General features: G+C 42.6%; 1 protein-coding gene across 1 annotated transcript in view; it reads left to right on the forward strand.

Moving 5' to 3' along the window:
* The window catches only part of LOC143800488 (vomeronasal type-2 receptor 26-like), a 37,323-nt gene extending 14,785 nt beyond the window's left edge, over positions 1–22,538 (forward strand). Inside the window, exons 2-4 of the mRNA XM_077281192.1 lie at positions 6,064–6,276; positions 13,012–13,135; positions 21,622–22,538. Of these exons, the coding sequence (XP_077137307.1) occupies positions 6,064–6,276; positions 13,012–13,135; positions 21,622–22,538 (1,254 nt within the window). The remainder of the gene's footprint in view (positions 1–6,063; positions 6,277–13,011; positions 13,136–21,621) is intronic.
* The last annotated feature ends 621 nt before the right edge of the window (positions 22,539–23,159 follow it).

Here is a 23,159-nt window from a genome sequence, read left to right on the forward strand (position 1 = left end):
GGCATGCTTTGCAATGTACAAATGCTTGACATGAGCTGACACTTTCCTGGCTGAAGCAATCCCATTATTCAAGCTGGTTTATTTAGGGAAGAAATGTTGCGTAACTAAATTTAGGATGGAGGGAGAGTGAATTACTTTGCTCCACCACATGGCAGTCACAATGTCCCAGGCAGTGTCACGTACAAACATTCCATCATGCAGTTGACAGCCGGTGTGAAATTTGCTGCTTGATGAACAACTGACCAATTTGGTCCACAACACAATATCAGCTTGTGCTACTGTAATGAAGAATCATTAGGACCAAGAGGAGTTAAATGATTTTTATGTTCACAACACGTTTCAATGCTGGACTAGCCTAAGGATCGGTCATTAATGTTAAAGTAGTGGACAACTTGTTTAAGATATAGATATGAATAAACCGATTTAATAGAATGCCATGACTTCTTAAATATAATAAATAAATATAATAATAAATATAATCACCTCTGAAATGGATTTAAACATTGTAATTATTAGTTAGTGATAAAAGAAAACACTGATCTATAACAAGTGATGAATGTAAAAACTTTATTTCATCTCAGTCCAGAGTGTTTCTTTATCATAAATGTAACAATGAATGCTGTCATTCTAGCTTACTGTATATAATTATTAACTCAAACAAATGCAAAAATAAGTCTCAAAGTTACTACAGTCATATTCTATTGCAAAAAAAAATCATGTTTAGTAATTAAAGATGAGAGGCTCCCAAAAAATGGCAACGCTTGGCACCATTTCACACAATGCTGACGACTCCGACACAGGGATGAGTGTTTATTCAGATCGCACTCAGCCATACAAGTCAATGGGTGCATTGAAAACATGAGACTCTGCTCAGATTATATCTGAGAACAGTCTAATTCCTGAGCATGGACACAATGGAGAAGATGGTGACTTTTTTTCTTCATCTTCTCCTCATTCAAGAGAATCTGAGCACATTATGCTCACACTTTGATCAAACTCTGATGAGCATTTAATAATAATAATAATAATAATAATAATAATAATCTTTATTTATATAGCGCCAAAATATTCTGCAGCACTTTACAATTAGCGTTTGATCATAGTGTGATTTGCATAATTGGCCCAATTCTCTCAGATAAGAGAATCTGAATTAGTCTGCACCTTCCCCATGGCAGATTTCCTGAACCACGATCCCAAGAAGCAAATCGGACCATTGACAAGAATTGGCCCAGTTTACTTGTGGCCTCCTGCAATGTCCAGCTTCTAGTGTAATAAAAAACAGTGCAAGGGGGCACTCCTAGGATTACACCTGATGGTCAAGAGGAACGTACAATGAATCGGATATCCACTCACCTGTCCGGGTTTTGCACCACGGGAGAAGCCTGCGATGAGTAGAGAGCCGACCGTCAAGCTGTGAGGCATGGAATCCAAGCTGACATGTGACTAGACCACATGGCCACAGGTCCTGCGGATCTCCAAATGGTAATGCCTGCACTGCTCCATCCGCAACTCACAACTGAGTGTAGGTAAATGAAGGAAAGAATGTGCGGTCAGGCGGAGCGCTGGACATATGTAAGCCCACAAGGGCAGGGTTGTCACCCCTCTGTATCAGTCTGTAATTGTTAGCTTGCTTACTGTAAGTGATATCTGTAATTTGTGTGTAACCCCTTCTCATGTACAGCACCATGGAATCAATGGTGCTATGTAAATAAAGAATAATAATAATAATAATAATAATAATATGGATAACGACAGAAGGTTATAAAATGTACAAACCTTTGTTAAAATGCTGATCACACAACGCGTTTCGGTGGCTGACTGCCGCCTTCATCCTGACCGTACATTCTTTCCTTCATCAGCTTCTAGTGTAATGCCTGAGATGGTGCTTAGCGCAAAGGTTGATTTGTCACATCCAAGCAGATCAGTTTATCCCCTCAAACTGGTAAAATGAATCAGAATTAGAACATTGCTGATGTTCAGTCACCCGGGGGTCGCTCCAATTATTAAAATAGTCATACCATCTATTGCCTGTTTGTATTTTGTCTTCTAAACGCTGCTCTGCTGCCACCAGTGCCGAGGGACCACTCTCAGTCTGGCATTTACTTAATGTAGATCAGGTCATCTACACTGTAGCAATGCTTTTAGCAGGGCTGCCATTGCTGGGCCTACACTGCAATACATCTCCTTGCTAGCTAGTCTTCATGCTCTTCTGTTTGGCTTCTTACACTACCACGCAAAGCCATGCCAGTCCTAAATTTCCTGGCTGCTTGTCCACTGTATTTTAAAATGCTAGCCAGTACTGCTGCTACCATTGCAGTGCAGTGCCATTGACAGACTTTTTTGCCTGCCCATCTGTCCCAGATGTGTCAGAGGCTGCAGACTGTTGAACTGCATCTGTCTGCAGAAGGTCTCAGTAGTTTGCTTTGCAGAGGAGTGTCCACCTCCCCCAGTGCTAATGGCCACACCTGGACCTGAGTGTTGGTATACTTCCTGCTTTTTGCTTGCAAGCAAAAGGTGATATTTTCTATTTGCATTTCCCTGTTGAGGCTTGGAGCAGTAGTAGTCAGCTATGATCCTTTTTCAGTTTGGAGGATGTTGGTGTTTCTCTGTGAGTCTTCTCAAAATAACTGTTCCCTTGTTTCATTTGTCTATCCCAGTTGTCTTTAGCGGTAGTGAGGATTGACCAGCAGTCATCCTCTTCTCCCCTGTACAGGGCTTATTGCCAGGGCTAGGCAGGGATTAGGTATTCTGCTCGGCGACAAGTGCGGAGCCTATATAGGGACAATAGGACTGCCTTGGTGACGTTAAATCAGTCTAGGGGTCTCCACTCCCCCTTTCCCTAGTTTTTTGTTCCCCTTCCCTTATCCCTTTGCGTTGCACTTAGTCTGTCCTACACTATGTGTGACATCATCATAATGCTCTATCGAGCATCTGCCACTGCCATTGTCACTGCTCAACCACACATCTCTAGTCTGTCAAATATGTTGCATAGTAGCAGATTGTACTGCAAATGTGAAACATGTTCTCTCTTTTTAAGGTGCACAAACAACAAACAGCTGTGACATTTGTATCCTTGCCTACCCTTCCTATCTCTGCTTCTGTCTCCGAGCAGCACCACAGTCTTGTGTGCGATGCTTGATGACAACTCTAGTTACGTTTCCATTGAAGCTTGTAGTTCCATCTGGGCTGGGAGATTGGAATTTACCTTCTGTCAGTGTTTTATCTATGCTATGTGACTGGGTTGGGCTGCAAGTGATTTAAGCTCCTGAAATCTTGCTGTCAGCTGCCAGTAATAATTTCACTAGCTTTAGTGACCTTCTGCTTATCCTGCTTGTATGTCCTGTAGACATTTCTTATTATTACTGCGCTGCTACTATACGATTTTGTCCTTTTAATGACCCCCTGATTCTAACCCGGCTACTGGACCATTCTCAAGCCTCTGATTCACTCCTCTGGCCAGCAGCTCTTTCACGGAAACAATACTGTGGACCCTGTTGCAAGACCGAATATATGTATAGGAGTTACAGGATGAGCCGGGAGACCTGCGGAATCAGCCATACAGAGTGACTTATGTCAAGTCTGCCTAAGTTAGCTATTGAGCCTGCGACCTATGACAGTCATAATGACAGCTCACAATATATGGATATATGGCAATTTTTTTTAAATGATTGGTGACAAGCCATTGCTCTTTTCATTTTGGAAACAACTAGCCTGCTCCTACCCCTTAAAAATGGGATAATTTTTTGATGTCACTATAAAGAGATCTATAGTTGTTATAACACAAGTCACATTGGTAGAGGAGGAGAGAGGATACTCTCACAATCTACAAGGGTTGGGTGAGGATACAATAGGCAAGGGTAGAGCTGGACGTGCAGTGGCTTGGTCGAGTAGTGGTTACTGCAGGATGTAGTCTTGTCGGAAGAGGTAGGTCTTCAGGTTCTTTTTGAAGACTTCCATGGTAGGCGAGAGTCTGATATGTTGTGGTAGAGAGTTCCAGAGTAGAGGGGATGCACAGCAGAAATCTTGTATGCAATTGTGGGAAGAGGAGATAAGAGGGGAGCAGAGAAGGAGATCTTGTGAGAATTGGAGGTTGCGTGCAGGTAAGTACCGGGAGATGAGGTCACAGATGTATGGTGGAGACAGGCTGTGGATGGCTTTGCTGAACTGGAGTCTTTGGATAATGGTGAGTCAGTGCAGGGATTGACAAAGGGGATAAACAGGGGAATAGCAGGGGGACAGGTGGATTAGTCGGGCAGCAGAGTTTGGAATAGATTGGAGGGGTGTGAGAGTGTTAGAGGGGAGACCACAGAGCAGGAGGTTGCAGTAGTCAAGGTGGGAAGATGATGAGGGCATGGACTAGGGTTTTTCAGATTTTTGGTTGAGGAATGTACGGATCCATAAAATATTTTTGAGTGGAAGTCGGCAGGAAAGGGCTTGTATATGTGGTTTTAAAGAGAGATCAGTGTCAAGGATAACACAGAGGCAGCGAGCTTCTGGGACTGGGGAGAGTGGGCAGCCGTTTACTTTAATGGATAGGTCCATTGGGGTGATTGAGTGAGATGGGGGAAAGATGATGAGTTCTGTTTTGTCCATATTATGTTTTAGAAATCTAGCGGAGAAGAAGGATGAAATAGCAGACAGACATTGTGGGATTCTGGTTACTAGGGTGGTGATATATGGTCCAGAGGTGTAGATCTGTGTCTCATTAGCATAGACGTGATACTGAAAGTGATGAGATTCTATGAGCTGTCGCAGGCCGAAGGTGTAGATGGAGAAGAGCAGGGGCCCTAGGACTGACCCTTGCAGGGGGCATGTTGAGGAGGTGGTGTGCGAGTAGGAGACGCTGAATGTCCGGTCTGTTAGGTATGACGCGATCCAAGATAGGGCCAAGTCTGTGATGCCAAGAGATGAGAGGGTCTGTAGTAATAGGAAATGGTACACTGTGTCAAAGGCAGAGGACAGGTCCAGGAGGAGGAGGACAGAGTAGTGTCGCTTGGCCTTGGAGGTTAATAGGTCATTGTTGACCTTAGTTAGGGCAGTTTCAGTGGAGTGATGGGGTCGGAAGCCAGATTGTAATAGGTCGAAGTGGGAGAAAGAAGAGTTGTGGGTGAACAGTTCAAGATGGACGTGTTGTTCCAGTAGTTTTGAGGCATAGGAGAGAAGTGATATGGGGCGATAGCTAGATGCAGAGGATGGGCCAAGAGAGGGCTTTTTGAGGATAGGTGTGATTGAGGCATGTTTAAAGCTGGAGGGGAAAACACCATTTGTTAGCGATAGGTTGAAGAGATGGGTTAGGGTTGGGAGAGAGAGACCAGTAGATCTTCATTTAACAGAAAACACAGCGTTTGATACTCTTCAAAAATGGATAATTTTTACTCTCTCCATGTAAGCATGGCAGGCATCTGTCCCACAAAATGGACAATTTTTAAACAGTTTATACAATTTAAGTAACCTCCAAAATTTAAAACTGTAGTGCATATTTCCCAGAGTAGCATTGCGGCTTTAAGTCTCCTCACCTTAACATGTCACTCGCCGCAAGGAGAAACGATACTTCTTGGATCCCGGTCAGACGCCTCTCAATCAGCCAAACCAGATCTCCACTTTGCACTGACGAGGGGCAGTACCCCGAAACAGAGTGTCTGCAAATTGAGATTCTGGTTTGGCTTTTATCCTAAGTCATGTGACAAGGCTCGTTAAAGGGTCGACATTGACTGTTAGTATTGCTACTTCCAATAGGTGGCACTAGAGTTCTAGTCCTCTTCCTCTCTGAAGAGACAATTTGCAAAACTGTAGTATAAAGTTAAATAATCTGCTCATTAGCATCGTTATCCTCTGTTTTCCCATAGGCAGATAGATTGAGTTCAATTGGACACTAATAGGACTGTATGTGCATTGGAGAGCTCAAAATAAGTTGAATACAAACCTCTGATAGGAAAGAGTGTTATATATGTAGTTACTGGTCAATTAGAGGCTTTTCATTAATGCAAGATAAAATCACTTGTCAAATTTGAACTGCAAACAATTCGCTCAACTCTGCATGTAATGTATTATTCATTTTCCCAGTATCTTAGAAGACTGCAATTTAGAGATCAGTTTGGAGAAGATGTTAACTTTAATGAGAACAGAGAAATGTCTACAATCTATCACATTTCTAATTTGAGATATGCTGCTGAAGGAATAATTATCTCCAGCGATGTTGGACATTTCAATGCATCATCCCAAGAAGGAAATCAGCTGGTGTTCAAGGAAAACAACATATTTTGGAAAAATGTCAATGTAATTTATCTTTTTATTTTTACATAATTATGTAATTAGTAACTATTTTATTTCGTCAGCTTCTGTGTCCGGTCTGGTTGAGTATAGTTTACTTATAAAATATAAACAAAAAAAAAATATTTCCATTGTCATTTATAAGTCAGGGTATGAAGTTTCTACTAAAGCAGAAAATCTGACATATCAGAAGAAATGATCACATTTTTAGACATTGTAAACTAGACTTGATAGTCTTAAAATGTGCAAAATTTATCATATTGGTTTAGATTTGATTATAAATTCGGCACATCTTTACACTGTCCTGTATAAATTTATACCATTCTTAATCTTAAATCACTTATTTTACACTCAATTTTTGTCACATTCTTTCATTTACAATGCCAGTTGCTTCACAGGGATTGGGCATGGCTTCAATAAAATGGAAAATTGCATTTGCAGTAATTTATTCAGTTCTGTATCCACTTTTCCAGCAAAGCTGCCCCTTTTTTCTGTCAATTCACTCCTTGTCGGACAATCCACAGAAAGGGATAGATTTTGTGGCTGAAAATTATGATGCACCTTTCATTTGCCACATTAATTGGACAATTTTATAGTGTCTATTATTATTATTATTTATTTATAAAGCAGCATTAATTCCATGGTGCTGTACATGAGAAAGGGTTACATCAAAATACAAATATCAGGTAAAGTAAACAAACTAACAATGACAGACTGGTACAGAGGGAAGAGGACCCTGCCCTTGCGGGCGTACATTCTACAGGATTATAGGGAAGGAGACAATAGGTCGAGGGTTGCAGTAGCTCTGATGCTGTTGAGGTGGCAGTGTGGTCATTACAGGTTGCAAGCTTCTTTGAAGAGATGGGTTTTCAGGTTCTGTCTGAAGGATCCAAATGTGGTGGATAACCGGACGTGTTGGGGCACAGAATTCCAGATGATGGGCGATATTTGGAAGAAGTCTTGGAGGCGATTGCGTGAGAATAAGCGTGGAGGAGAGAAGGCGGTCTTGGGAGGTCTGGAGATTATGTGAGGGAAGTTGTTGAGAGATTAGTTCGGAAATATACGAAGGAGAAAGTTTATGGATGGCTTTGTAGGTCAGTGTTAGCAGATTAAACTGAATACGCTGGGAAATTGGGAGCCGGTGTAGGGATTTACAAAGAGGGGAAGCAGTAGTGTAGCAAGGAGATAGATTAATTAGTAGGGCAGCAGAGTTAAGGACAGACTAGAGGAGTGCGAGAGTGTTAGAAGGTAGGCCACAGAGGAGGATGTTGCAGTAGTCGAGGTAGGAGATGATTAGGGCATGCACAAGCATTTTGGTAGAGTGAGGGTTGAAGAAAGGATGGATTCTGGAAATATTTTTGAGCTGGAGGCGACAGGAGGTTGCGAGAGCTTGGATATGCTGTTTAAAGGACAGGGCAGAGTCAAGGGTTACTCCGAGGCAGCGGATTACCAGGACAGGGGAAAGTATGAATTCATTTATTGTGATAGATAGATCAGGTAGGAAAGGTGTGTGAGATGGAGGAAAGATAATTAGTTCAGATTCGTCCACTTTGAGTTTGAGGAAGCAAGAGGAGAAGAAGGAGGATATGGCTGATAGACACTCTGGGATTCTGGAGAGCAGAGAGGTGACAATCTGGACCAGATAGGTAGATCTGAGTGTCATTGGTATATAGATCGCACTAGAAGCCATAGGACTTTATGAGTTGTCCCAGGCCAAGGGTATAGATTGAGAAGAGAAGGGGTCCTCGGACACAGCCTTCAGGGACACCAACAGAGAGGGGGTGAGATGAAGAGGTGGTATGGGAGTAGGAAACACTAAATGTGTGGCTGGTAAGGTATGAGGAGATACAGGATAGGGCGAGGTCTTTGACACCAAAGGAAGAGAGGATCTGTAGTAGGAGGCAGTGGTCAACTGTGTCAAAGGCAGGGGACAAGTCTAGAAGGAGGATTATAGAGAATTGTCTGTTAGCTTTGGCTGTAAGTAAGTCATTCATTTGGTCAGGGCAGTGTCAGTGGAATGGTGGGGACAGATGCCAGATTGTAGGTTGTCAAAGAGAGAGTTAGATGCTCAAGTAGTTTGTAAGCAAATGGGAGCAAAGATATGGGGCGGTAGCTGGACATATCGTTCAGGTCAAGGGATGGCTTTTTGAGGATAGGTGTGATTGTGGCATGTTTGAAAGCAGAGAGGAAGGTACCAGAAGTTAATGATAGATTGAAGAGATGGGTTAGGGATGGGATTAGTGTAGTGGTGAGGTTGGGGAGCATCTGGGATGGGATGGGGTCAAGTGCACAAGTGGTGAGGTGTGATTTGGAGAGAAGATGAGCAAGCTGTACTTCAGTGACTTTGGAGAGGGAAGTTATGGGGTTAGGGCATTGGTCTGACATACAAAGGGGTTGTGGTGGTCGGACAACAAAGACTTGCCTTGCTTGGTCTATCTTATTTTTGAAGTGCATGGCAAAGTCCTCGGCAGAGATTAGGGAAGTTGGAGGGGCAGTGGTGGGTGTTAAAGGTGTTTGGGGTTGTGGGATAGGGAAGATACGAGGGATATAAAGTAGGCCTGTTTAGCAGAGGTGAGAGCTGATTTGAATGCCAGTGTTGCTTGTTTGAGTGCATTAAAATCATCTTGCGAATGCGTTTTCTTCCAACGCCATTCTGCAATTCTGGATACTTAAACTAAACACAACAGAATGACTAAAGGGTCAAAATATAGAAAATTACAATTTTATTAATTAAAAGAATGACCAAAACATTAGGTCAACAGACAAAGTGCAAGGAAAAAATATGCAAAAGTTTGAACATACATTGTGGAAATTGCGAAAGTCAGGACGTGCCGGGACATTGGAGATGAATGAGGCAAAGGTACTATAGCCTCCTATCAGGGCAAAAGTCACAATACAACCATGCAAAACCCTAAACAAACAAAGGGTTAACACCAGTTCAAGCCCTAACGTGCCTGCACTCAGTGCCGCCGTAAATTGCCACAGCACCTATACATAATATAGAGTAACCGCCTCAGAGTGAAAGTGTAGCCATAATTACCAAAATGTACACGGTTCCAGGCACCAACACACCAATGACCCAGCCCGTCCGCGCTGACGCGCGTTTCGGACCTTTCTTCTTCCAAGGGGGCCTGGATACTTGCCTAAGCTTTTTAGTGATGTTATTGTGCCAAGGTTGTCTATTGATTCGTCACACTCTACTATGCAATGCAGGGGAGACAGAGTCAATGGCTGATGCCAGAGTGGCATTGTAGAAACTAGTGTCTGTGTTGTGGAGTGAAGCTATGGAGGACAGTGGCTGAATAGAGTCAGAGAGTGTGCGAGGGTCTAGGTGTGCGAGGTTTCTGCGGAGGTGTGGAGGACAGTGATGAGAAAGTGAGTAGATGGTGGTCAGATAGAGGGAGAAGGGACTTTGTGAAGTTAGATAAGGAGCAGAAACAGGTGATGACCAGGTCTAATGTGTGTCCATCTGAGTGGGTGGCTGAGGAGGACCACTGAGTAAGTCCAAAAGATGAAGTAAGGCACAGGAGTTTGGAGGCTGCTGACTGGTGGGTATCATTGGGGATGTTGAAGTCACCTATGATGATGGTGGGAATGTCAGCAGAGAGTAAGTGAAGAAGCCAGGTGAGGAATTGGTCAATAAAAGCAGTGATCGGGCCCGGAGGTCGGTATATGATGGCCATTTGGAGGCTGGAGGGAGAGTAGATGCAACAGAGTGGATTTCAGAAGAGTGGAGGATAAGGGAGGGTCGAGGTGGGATTGGATTAAAGGTACAGTTTGAAGAAAGGAGAAGGCCCACTCCTCCACCATGTCTGTTGTCAGGGCCCATTGTTGCTGTGGTTTTGGGCTGGTGGCGTGGTGTAGTCTGGAGCCATCGGGACTCTGTCTTGCAGCATGGGTGCTGTGAGACACCAGGCCATCTGCCCTGCTGCTGCATTGCCGCTGTGGTGGTGGTCGGCGCACAGCTTCGGCGCACGGCCCCACTCCTTGCGGGCGATGGGGACTTCTTTCATTTGGTGTTGGTGCTGTGTGGCGGCCATTGTTGCTGTGGTTTTGTGCTGGTGGAGTGGCGTGGTCTGGAGACTCCGGGCTGTCTGCTCTGCCGGTGAATGGCTGCTGTAGTAGTGGTCAGCTCATGGCTCTGCTCCATTAGGGCGGTAGGACCCACTACGAGGTTTGCTGTGATGTGGCAGTGGACTTCATACAGTCTAACCAGAATGTTAAACTAATGTTTAGTTATATTTTTGCAGAGAGGCATTAGATCATTGTATGATATTTAGAGGTGCTGTCCTCTCTCTTTTTTCAGTATATATATGTATATATATATATATATATTGCATAGAGAGATAGAAGAACAGTCGGTTATTCATCTGCCGGATTCTCTAAAATCACTGCAGGAGCCGACAACATAAAAGAGATGGATTACATACAGTAAATACAAATAGAATAGGTAGATATATAGATGTCAGTGACAAATAGAATTAGTACAGTGTGTGTGCAAATTACTGTACATGTATTTAATTAATAAAAGATTATTTTTTGGAAAAAATGGCGTGGGCTCCATGGAAAACCGACGACTGGGGGTAGATGTTTGTAGCCTGGGAAGGGGGTAATACCCAAGGAGCTTCCCATGCTTTTAATATCATCTCACAAATGTATACTTAGCCTTTACTGGCTATTAAAATGGGGGACCCCTCAAAAAATGATGTGTCACCCTATAGTTAATATCTCGCAAAGGCTATTGTGAGATAGCACTTACCACATGTGTTGGGGCACAGTTGCTTAGCAACGGGATTCAGTCACACAGGCACATTTTTCTCACAAAAACAGTCCATCCGGTTTATTTTATGCAACATAAACCGGGTCATGCACAGTTCTTTATTTACATTTAAAAAGGCTTCAATTCACAGACACTAAACATGCTGGACCTCTCACTTCATCCAGTTACCATGGGTGACAGTACGCCGAACAGGTAATAAATGTCCATAGAACACCACAAGCACCAACAGTCTATTCCACTGGCAGATACGACTCTGCCATTATGATAGCCCCCTTCCCAGGTGTTAGCTTTCTTGAGCTCCTGCTCTACATGCTGACCTCCTGTCAGTCCTCTCTCCTCCAGGGAAGCTACTGAACTGGGATCATCAACTTGCCTGGCAGTCACACATCAGTTAGTGCAGATCCTCAGATGGGCTGTAGCTCCCCCAATGCAGTGCCATCCCAGACTCTGATTACACTCCTTCCCATGTGCTCTTCAGGAAGTCCTAATTCCAGGACATCCAACACAGGTTGTGCTATTCAGGAAGTCCTACTCCCAGGACTTCCAACACAGGCCACTGCTCGTGCTGTTCAGGACGTCTGTCCCCACCTGGGACCGTCCAACACACAAGTCTCTCAGTGCACTTATCAGGGATCTGATCCTACTCCCAGGATCTCCCAACACACCAGAATTCCAGATCCATGGCCTCTCAGTGCGTTTTTCAGGGATCCGGTCCACACACAGGACCTCCCAATACACAAGCCGTCCAGGATCTACACACTCTCCATTACAGAAAGCACAGAGACCATTACAGACCACTACAGATCATGTGACCACACCACGGTCACATTATGAAGTTGTAGCCACTCCCATAGATGGGAGGTGTGTGTGGCTAGTTCGACCCGCCCAGCTCTCAAACTAGCCCAGTAAGCCTTCCTTCACAACTATACAAACAATTATGGGACTACAGGTCCCAGAACAACATTACTTCAGGCTTACAGCGCAGAGTCCCTCTGCGACACATACCGGCCATTTACAATCCTGCCAGTCACTATCTCATTATCACCATTATAACCACAGATAAGCCTCCATGCATATCCTGAGAAGCACGCACAGCGCTCCCAAGCTATAACAGGGTTCATTGCACCACACTATGCAGACAGCTGCAGGCTGATATTAATAGCATAGGAAGGGGCCATGGAAACTGGCTCCTCTGGCTAAAAACATCAGCTCTCAGCTGCCCCAGAAAATGTGCATCTCTAAGATGTGCCAATTCTGGAACTTAGCCTAGCTCTTCCCACTTGCCCTGTAGCGGTGGCAAGTCACTGTTACTTGACATCAAGCCTCAAGTTTAGTAATGGAGCTGCTAAAATAAGACGCCCCCTTTACTAACCCCATAGTCACAGTGTAAGAAAATACAGAAACCAAGAAAAAGTCCTTTAATTGAAAGTAAGGCACAGATTCCTTTAATATTCCTAATTTAACCATACTTACAACCTCACCTAATTTCACCAAAGCCCTCAATCTCCCGTAATAAAAGTAAAAATTAAAAACAACAATATACCATACCTGTTCATCTTTCTGTCCCATGCCATAATCCATGTCTGGGGGATAAACAGTTGTTAACCTGGACGGTGCCAATATGTGACCGTCTCGACTGAAAACCACTAGTGAATGAGTTGCTGGGAGTGCAGCTTCAGTGACTAGCGTAACACCAATACGACAGGTTAGGTCTTCTGGAGTTTGGTTGTTTTTTAACGACTCTGCCGATAACCCCAAAAAGGCCATTTGCACCACCTGCCAGGCCAGCATCAGCAGGGGTAGCGAAACTACCAGCCTGAACACCACCAGCATGATCAGGCACATGGCCGCAAAGCACCCGACTTTGTGGGCTGAACCCCAGGCTCCAGGAACAGTGTCTGTGTTATTAATTATGATGATTTTACTTCTTTATTTTCTATCTCTGATTTCTACTGTGATAGGTTCCCGTGTCTACATGCTCTGAACAGTGTCCTCCAGGTTTCAAAAGAACTCTAAAGCCAGGACCACATAAATGCTGCTTTCTATGTATGAAATGCTCAGAAGGGGAAATATCCAATGAAACAGGTAAAAATCTTAACATAAATTCATTCAATATAAATATAACAACATTATGATTGTTTAACCCCTTAGTGACAGAGCCAATTTGGTACTTAATGACCAGGCCAATTTTTACAATTCTGACCACTGTCACTTTATGAGGTTATAACTCTGGAATGCTTTAACAGATCCCACAAATTCTGAGACTGTTTTTTCATGACATATTGTACTTCATGTTAGTGGTAACTAGTGTTGAGCATTCCGATACCGCAAGTATCGGGTATCGGCCGATATTTGCTGTATCGGAATTCCGATACCGAGATCCGATACTTTTGTGGTATCGGGAATCGGTATCGGGATCGATATTAATGTGTAAAATAAAGAATAAAAATAAAAAATATTGATATACTCACCCTCTGACGCGCCCTGGTTGTAACCGCCAGCCTCCGTTCATAAGAATGAGCGCTTGAAAGTCCTTAGATGACGTCGCGGCCTGTGATTGGTCGCGGAGCAGTCACGTGACCGCCACGCGACCAATCACAAGCCGTGATGTCATCTAAGGTCTTTCAAGCGCTTGAAAGACCTTAGATGACGTCGCGGCTTGTGATTGGTCGCATGGCGGTCACGTGACCGCTCCGCGACCAATCACAGGCCGCGAAGTCATCTAAGGACTTTCAAGCGCTCATTCTTATGAACGGAGGCTGGCGGTTACAACCAGGGCGCGTCAGAGGGTGAGTATATCAATATTTTTTATTTTTATTCTTTATTTTACACATTAATATGGATCCCAGGGCCTGAAGGGGAGTTTCCTCTCCTTCAGACCCTGGGAACCATCAGGATACCTTCCGATACTTGGTGTCCCATTGACTTGTATTGGTATCGGGTATCGGTATCGGCGATATCCGATACTTTTCGGGTATCGGCCGATACTATCCGATACCGATACTTTCAAGTATCGGACGGTATCGCTCAACACTAGTGGTAACATTTCTTCGATATTACTTGCGATTATTTATGAAAAAAATGGAAATATGGCAAAAAAATTTAAAATTTTGCAATTTTCAAACTTTATATTTTTATGCTTTTAAATCAGAGAGATATGTCACAAAAAACAGTTAATAAATAACATTTCCCACATGTCTACTTTACATCAACACAATTTAGGAAACAACTTTTTTTTACTATGGAGTTATAAGGGTTAAACTTTGACCAGCAATTTCTCATTTTTACAACACCATTTTTTTTAGGGACCACATCATATTTGAAGTCATTTTGAGGGGTCTATATGATAGAAAATAACCAAGTGTGACACCATTCTAAAAACTGCACCCTCAAGGTGCTCAAAACCACATTCAAGAAGTTTATTAACCCTTTACGTGCTTCACAGGAACTGAAACAATGTGGAAGGAAAAAATGAACATTAAACTTTTTTTTGCAAACATTTTAGTTCAGAACCATTTTTTTTATTTTCACAAGTGTAAAAACAGAAATGTAACCATAAATAAATTTTGTTGTGCAATTTCTCCTGAATACGCTGATACCCAATATGTGGGGGTAAACCACTGTTTGGGCACACCGCAGAGCTTGGAAGAGAAGGAGCGCCGTTGACTTTTTCAATGCAGAATTGAGATCGGATGCCATGTCACGTTTAGAGAGCCCCTGATGTGCCTAAACAGTGGAAACCCCCCCAAAATGACACCATTTTGGAAACTAGACCCCTTAAGAAACTTATCTAGATGTGTGGTGAGCACTTTAAACCCCAAGGTGCTTCACAGAAGTTTATAACGTAGAGCCGTGAAAATAAAAAAATCACATTTTTTCTACAAAAATGATATTTTTGACCCCAAATTTTTATTTTCACAAGGGTAACAGGAGAAATTAAAGCACAAAAGTTGTTGTGCAATTTTTCGTGAGTACGTCGACACCCCATATGTGGGGATAAACCACTGTTTGGGTGCATGGCAGAGCTTGGAGGGAAGGAGCACCGTTTTGGAATGCAGACTTTGATAGAATGGTCTGCGGGCGTTATGTTGCGTTTGCAGAGCCCCTGATGCACCTAAACAGTAGAAACCCCCACAAGTGACCCCATTTTGGAAACTAGATACCTCATGGAACTTATCTAGATGTGGGGTGAGAACTTTGAATGCCCAAGTGCTTCACAGAAGTTTATAATGCAGAGTCGTGAAAATAAAAAATATTTCTTTTTTCCAAAAAAAAGATTTTTTAGCCCCCAAGTTTTTATTTTCACAAAGGTAACAGGAGAAATTGGACCCCAAAAGTTGTTGTCCAATTTATCCTGTGTACGCTGATGCCCCATATTTGGTGGTAAACCACTGTTTGGGTGCACGGCAGAGCTCAGAAGGGAGGGAGCATCATTTGACTTTTTGAGCGCAAAATTGTCTGTCGTGTTTGGAGACCCCCTGATGTACCTAAACAGTGGAACCCCCCAATTCTAACTTCAACCCTAACCCTAACACACCCCTAACTCTAATCCCAACCCAATCCATAATTCTAATCACAACCCTAACGATAATCACAACCTTAACCCCAAAACAACCCTAATCTTAACCCTAAACATAACCCTAATCAAAACCCTAAATCCAACACACCCCTAATCCTAATCTCAACCCTAACCTCAAACCTAAACCTAATACCAATACACCTCTAACCCTAATCCCAACCCTAACCTTAACCCTAATCCCAAACCTAACCTTAATCCCAAATGTAACCCTAATGCCAACCCTAATCCAAACCCTAACCCTAATCCCAACTCTAACCCTAACTTTAGCCCCAACCCTAACCCCTAACTTTAGCCCCAACCCTAACCCTAGCCCTAACCCTAAACTTAGCGTCAACCCTAACCCTAACTTTAGCCCCAACCCTAACTTTAACCCTAGCCCAACCCTAACCCTAGCCCTAACTTTAGCCCCAACCCTAACCCTAGCCCTAACCCTAGCCCTAACCCTAACCCTAAATTTAGCTCCAACCCTAACCCTAAATTTAGCCCCAACACTAACCCTAACACTAAAGTTAGCCCCAACCCTAACCCTAAATTTAGCCCCAACCCTAACCCTAGCCCTAAATTTAGCCCCAACTCCTCTAGCTGCCAGCTGGCAGATCATAGCGGGCACACTGCGCTTACGCCCGCCATTTTCTTACCAGATGAATAAGCTGGCGGGCAGGAGGGGACGCAGGAGGACCCAGGGACACCGGTAAGTATAACAGGGTCCCCGAATCCCCCTATTTCTCTGTCCTGTGATGTGCGATCACATCAGAGGACAGAGAATGACACACCACTTTTTTTTTGCGGTCACCGGTAAACAGTTAATTACCGGTGATCGCAAAACAGCGGTCTGTAAAAACAGACCCCGATCATGTTCTTTAGGGTCTCGGCTACCCCCAGCAGCCGAGACCCCAAAGATCTTCCTGGTGACAGCCGGCGGGCGCACTGCGCATGAGCCCACCATTTTTCGGCTGGAACAAGATGGCGGCGCCCATCGGGAGCCACGAGGAGCACCAGGGGAGACAGGTGAGTATCGGTGGGTGATTGGGGACCCCATTTCTCTGTCCTCTGATGTGCGATCACATCGGAGGACAGAGAAATTAAATGGGAAATCGCGGGTTTTTTTGAGACCGCAGGTAAACGGTTAATTACCAGCGATCGCAACCCGGGGGTCGGTAAAAAACCCCCGAATCATGTTCTCTGGGGTCTCGGCTAACCCCGGTAACAGAGACCTCAGAGAAAATCCTACTCTGGGGGGCGCTATTCACTTTTTCCACAGTGCCATTAATTAGCGGCGCTGTGGTTTAAGTACCCTTAACTGCCGCCGTTAAAAGGCGTATCGGCGGTCGTTAAGGGGTTAAAAAAAAGGAAAGTCAAGTATAAAAGATTGATTGCACTTCCTACGTTTTAATAATATGTATATTTATTATAAAACAAACACAAAAATGTAGAAAAAAACTAATAAAAACATTAAAAAATGTTCACATTGCATCAGAACTTGTTACCTGGGAAATAAACAACCCATATGACCAGCATCATAACTAGTATAGCCATGTAAACGTAATAAGTATCCAAAATAATGTAAACGGACATAACCCCTAAAGTGCTGTAAAATAGTATTTCATAAGAAAAAAAATTATTCAATACACACATCCAGATGATAATACATAAATAATGCAGTATTGAAATGTTAAAAATTAATTAAGCAGTAACATTCACAATAAATCCCTGATGAAATCAACTCCTGCGGCAATATACCAGGAAACCTTAGAGGAAGCCACCATTTATGATGATACACCTGTGCTCCTAATTCCTATATGATTTTTTTCTATGAGCTATTTGACTCAGGTGGCTATGCACATGGAAATTTATTGCACAGTGTATACAGTTTATATCTCTTGTATTGGTTTGATTCTGCAATACCTACTTATTATTATCTGTATCTGTGAATTTCTCACAAATCATTAAGAGATTCATGGCAGCTCTGGTCTGCTGAAATTGAAATGTTTTTTTTCTTTGGTCCAGCAAAAGTTAATGTCCATTTCTTTCTGGCAGTTTCTTTTAGGATGGACAGCTGATGATGGTTGGTAACTAGTGTTGAGCATTCCAATACCGCAAGTATCGGGTATCGGCCGATATTTGCTGTATCGGAATTCCGATACCGAGATCCGATACTTTTGTGGTATCGGGTATCGGTATCGAAACAACATTAATGTGTAAAATAAAGAATTAAAATAAAAAATATTGCTATACTCACCTCTCCGACGCAGCCTGCACCTTACCGAGGGAACCGGCAGCGTTGTTTGCTTAAAATGCGCGCGTCTCCTGCCTCCCGTGACGTCACGGCTTGTGATTGGTCACGTCGCCCATGTGACCGCGACGCAACCAATCACAGCAAGCCGTGACGTAATTTCAGGTCCTTCGGGATTTTAAAATTACGTTCCGGCGTTGTGATTGGTTGCGTCGCGGTCACATGGGCGACGCGACCAATCACAAGCCGTGACGTCACGGGAGGCAGGAGATGCGCGCATTTTAAAATGCGCGCGTGTCCAGCCTCCCGTGACGTCACGGCTTGTGATTGGTCGCGTCGCCCATGTGACCGCGACGCAACCAATCACAACGCCGGAACGTAATTTTAAAATCCTGAAGGACCTGAAATTACGTCACGGCTTGCTGTGATTGGTTGCGTCCCGGCCACATGGGCGGCGCGCGACCAATCACAAGCCGGGACTTCGCGTAAGGAAGTTAAAGCGCGAATTTTAAGCAAACAACGCTGCCGGTTCCCTCGGTAAGGTGCAGGCTGCGTCGGAGAGGTGAGTATAGCAATATTTTTTATTTTAATTCTTTATTTTACACATTAATATGGTTCCCAGGGCCTGAAGGAGAGTTTCCTCTCCTTCAGACCCTGGGAACCATCAGGAATACCGTCCGATACATGAGTCCCATTGACTTGTATTGGTATCGGGTATCGGTATCGGATTAGATCCGATACTTTGCCGGTATCGGCCGATACTTTCCGATACCGATACTTTCAAGTATCGGACGGTATCGCTCAACACTATTGGTAACCAATCCTACCTCAATTTACATAGTCACATGACTAGTGTTGAGCGATACCTTCCGATACTTGAAAGTATTGGTATCGGATAGTATCGGCCGATACCCGAAAAATATCGGATATTGCCGATACCGATACCTGATACCAATACAAGTCAATGGGACACAAGTATCGGAAGGTATCCTGGATGGTTCCCAGGGTCTGAAGGAGAGGAAACTCTCCTTCAGGCCCTGGGATCCATATTAATGTAAAAAATAAAGAATTAAAATAATAAATATGGATATACTCACCCGTCCGGCGGCCCCTGGACCTTACCGCTGTTAACCGGCAGCCTCCGTTCCTAAGAATGAGGAGTTTAGGACCTTTGATGACGTCGCGGCTGACGTCGCGGCTTGTGAGAAGCCGGGACGTCATCACAGGTCCTAAACTCCTCATTCTTAGGAACGGAGGCTGCCGGTTACTACCAGGGCGCGTCAGAAGGTGAGTATATCCATATTTTTTATTTTAGTTCTTTATTTTTTACATGAATAAGGATCCCAGGGCCTGAAGGAGAGTCTCCTCTCCTCCAGACCCTGGGAACCATACACTGGGAACTTCCGATTCCGATTTCCGATATCACAAAAATATCGGAACTCGGTATCGGAATTCCGATACAGCAAGTATCGTCTGATACCCGATACTTGCGGTATCGGAATGCTCAACACTACACATGACCCAACAGCTGATTGTCGGTTATAGTTTTCTAACATGCAGACCAGCTAGGTTTGTGGAGTTCACATGTGACTGTGGTATTGCCAATGTTGGAGTCCTATTATCCTGGTGCCATTTACTCTGCTGCTGTGGAGCCTAGCAGCACATTCTGTGCTGGCTTGTATCCTTTTTGTCCGTCCCTTGCTGGTTTCTTTTCCTAATATCTACTGCAGTGGTGAGGCTGGTGTCCTTTCTGGCCAGTGAACTTGCCAGGTTTACAGTCAGGAACTAGGCATGTGACAGTGGTGGGGGAAGGACCCACATAGGGCATTAGGGAAGCTTAGAGACAGACACAGGCTAGCGTCAGAAGGTGTCCCATCCCCATTAGGACCTTCCTCTCCTTTTTCCATCCTGTTGTACTCATATGCTATGTCATCCACTGGACATACCTGTGACAGTATTGCTCCTGTTTCTTTGTTAAAGAATATTTGACATCTCTTTAGGGGTACTGTCCACTTATATTGATTTTACATGTTCATTACGTTTACATGGCTCTATTGGTTGTCATGTTGGTCATATAGATTGTATTTGTTTGAACTTTGTTTGTGGGAAAATGCCTTTAAAAAAAATCTTGAAGAATGTAATTCTCAAAATTGAGTCTTTATAAAATGTATTTTATTGTTTTGAAAATACAAAACCTATGCAAATCAAAATGGGGCCCTCAAAACATATTAGGAAAAAGCATTGTAAGTCTCAAAATCTCAATATTGGTCCTGCCCTTCAAGGCACTACCATCTGTCCTGGCATTAGATTATAGATTTGGGCCACTTTGAGGACATTTCTGAACTCAAGGGAAAATAAATGTCTTTTAATGCCATTTTTTAAAAAAAAATAAACATTTATTTTCTCACCCCAGATTTCCATTAAATTATGCATTAAAATTATGGGATTAAAGACCTGATTTTATCCCAAGAAAGATAGATTATTTTAGAGTCATTGATGGCTTGAGAGTAGAGTAGCTAAATGAGTCTTTCAAAATTTGGACTCTGAAAGCCTTAAGCTCCTTCTTTACTTTCAGAACCTCTCATGTATCCAGGAAGCAAAGTTTGCAAGTTAGATATAGATGAACTCATCAGCGATAAGGATTTATTTTTTATTTTTTACATCCTGCATTTATTATGATAGACCACTGAGCATAATAAATGTGTCGAAAATAAAAATATCTTTATACTCACCATATCGCTTAACTCTCCAGCCCTTCTGCTACCTACTGCTACTTTTCCGATCCTTGTTAGATTTTCTGATCCCTGGCCACTCATGCAAGAATTCCCGGACCAGTCATGCTATGCCAGAACTGACGGATTTTGAGGGGTCTGGGAGCTTTCTGCGTGAGTGCATGGAAGGTCCCAGTGTCATTACATGCACCACTACCTTCTGAGCAGAACTCTTGATGGCACATTATGGTTCTGAAAAATGGTGGCCAATGGCCTCTGTTTTGTGGAATACACTCTAAAGCAAATTATTTAAAAAAATCTGCATTTTGGAGAAATGTACACTCGAAAGTATTCTTTCATCTCTACTTAGATTGTATTTCTGATCTCCAAAGAAACTTGCCCAATAAATGTTGAAGTGTATTTCTCCATTTTATTGCTCTGCATCTTGAAAGAGACATTTTTGTCAAAAAAGTTGAAATGAATTTGTCTTTTATAAAGAGCCATGAAATAAAAGAACTCAATTGATCATATTCACAGATAAATTCCCTGAGTATGGTAGTTTTCAATTTTGGGAAAATTCTTTAATTGCGACATCTCTTGCACTTTCTATATGGCAAAGTGCATAAAACAAAATTCATGATATTTTCAAAATTGCATTATTTTGTAAAACATTGCTCAAAAAGTAAAAAAATAGATTAAAATTAACGTCAAAATGAAAAAGTCAAATGATAATATATATAATAACATTTATACAATAAGCTGTATATACTTTATCTTGTAAATTGGAGTTTCATAGAGAAACGTGTTTTTTATTTCAATATAAAAATGTAAACTATTTTGACCTAAACTTATCATTATCATTAAAATAAAGTACAATGTGTGGTGAGAAAAACAATGTCTGAATTATTTGGATGAGTGAAGCCGTTACTCAGTTGCTTTTTATGAACTTACAGATACCAAATTTCTAACATCTGGTTTCATCATGAACCTCTAAAATGGCTCATTCCAAAGATATTAAGTCTTGGTGATTTCTTCCTTCTTTTTTTAGACAGTGTGTCATGCCAAAAATGCCCAGAAGATCAGTGGCCAAATGACATCAATCAATGTGTGCCGAAACCTATTGAATATTTGTCCTACAAAAATGACCCTGCAGTTCTTGTAATTTCTGTAATTTCTGTGTTATGTTTTGTTAAAACAACTGTAATTTTGGGAATCTTCATTCTGTTTCAAGACACTCCAGTTGTTCAAGCAAATAACCATACCCTGAGCTTCATTCTCCTGGTTTCCATCATGTTGAGTTTCCTCTGTGTATTTTTGTTTTTGGGTCGTCCTACACATGTGACCTGTATGCTTCGTCAGACTTCATTTGGGATCATCTTCTCTGTAGCCGTATCTTCTATTCTGGCTAAAACCACCATTGTCTACATGGCCTTCAAAGCCACCAAACCTGGGACTTCTTGGAGAAGATTGATTGGTGTGAAGATTACAAACTGTGTGGTCTTCTTCTGCTCATTTATCCAAGTTTTGCTCAGTATCATTTGGTTATCTACTTCTCCTCCATTCCCAGAGATGAACACTCACTTATATCAGGACAAGATCATATTTCAGTGTAATGAGGGGTCAATGGTGGCCTTTTCCATGCTCCTGGGTTATATGGGACTACTTGCTCTCATCAGTTTCATTGTTGCTTTCTTGGCCAGACATTTACCAGATTGTTTTAATGAAGCTAAGAACATCACATTCAGCATGCTGGTGGTCTGCAGTGTCTGGGTGGCTTTCATCCCATCCTACATGAGTGTTACTGGGAAAAATACTGTTCTTGTAGAAATATTTGCTGTGATATCTTCAAGTTTTGGTATTTTAGGCTGCATATTCTTCCCAAAATGTTACATCATACTGGTGAGACCAGAGTTAAACTCAAAACGTAGTTTATCCAGGCAAATGAAAGCAAACTCTAGCACTTGACATTCTTGCACATAGACATTTGTCCTTTAATTTTGATAAAATGTCCTCATAAAGAATATGTGAGTAAGGAGGCACCTTGGCTTCATTTAAGGTCATTAAAATTAACACAACAGAACTGTAAATTTAGAAAATAAGAGCTCTGTACATTTATCCTTGTTATGGAAAATAAGGTATCTGGATACATCAATACCTATGGGTGTTCTGAGTACTTCTCTCAAGTGTATAATGAAAGAAGGGTAGTAAAAGGTAGGAATATCCAAAATATAGGAATCTCCTGCCCAGCACCCAGTAAGTGGAGCAGACAGACAAGAGGTATAGGTAGATACAGTTCCATTTTTTAGCCCCCGGGTACAGCACAAATGCAAGCTATAATATGCTGCTATCATTGTTGTGTTGAGCCAGGCCTGCAATTAAGTGCAAGGAGGAAGGGCATAGTTTAACACAATAAAAGTTTGTGATAAATTGTTAAAATTGTTTTTTGGGGGAATTGTCTGTATGATCTTCTGTGTGTGATTGAAGTTTTTGATTATGGAAGAAAAATAAAAAAAAGTCAAATATTTGTACTAAGCTTTATTTAGTCTTTTTTCTAATTGCCTTACAAGAAGAGATCCCATTCGAGGC

The sequence above is a fragment of the Ranitomeya variabilis genome, chromosome 1 (genome assembly GCF_051348905.1).
Source record: "Ranitomeya variabilis isolate aRanVar5 chromosome 1, aRanVar5.hap1, whole genome shotgun sequence".
NCBI classification, from domain to species: Eukaryota; Metazoa; Chordata; class Amphibia; order Anura; family Dendrobatidae; genus Ranitomeya; species Ranitomeya variabilis.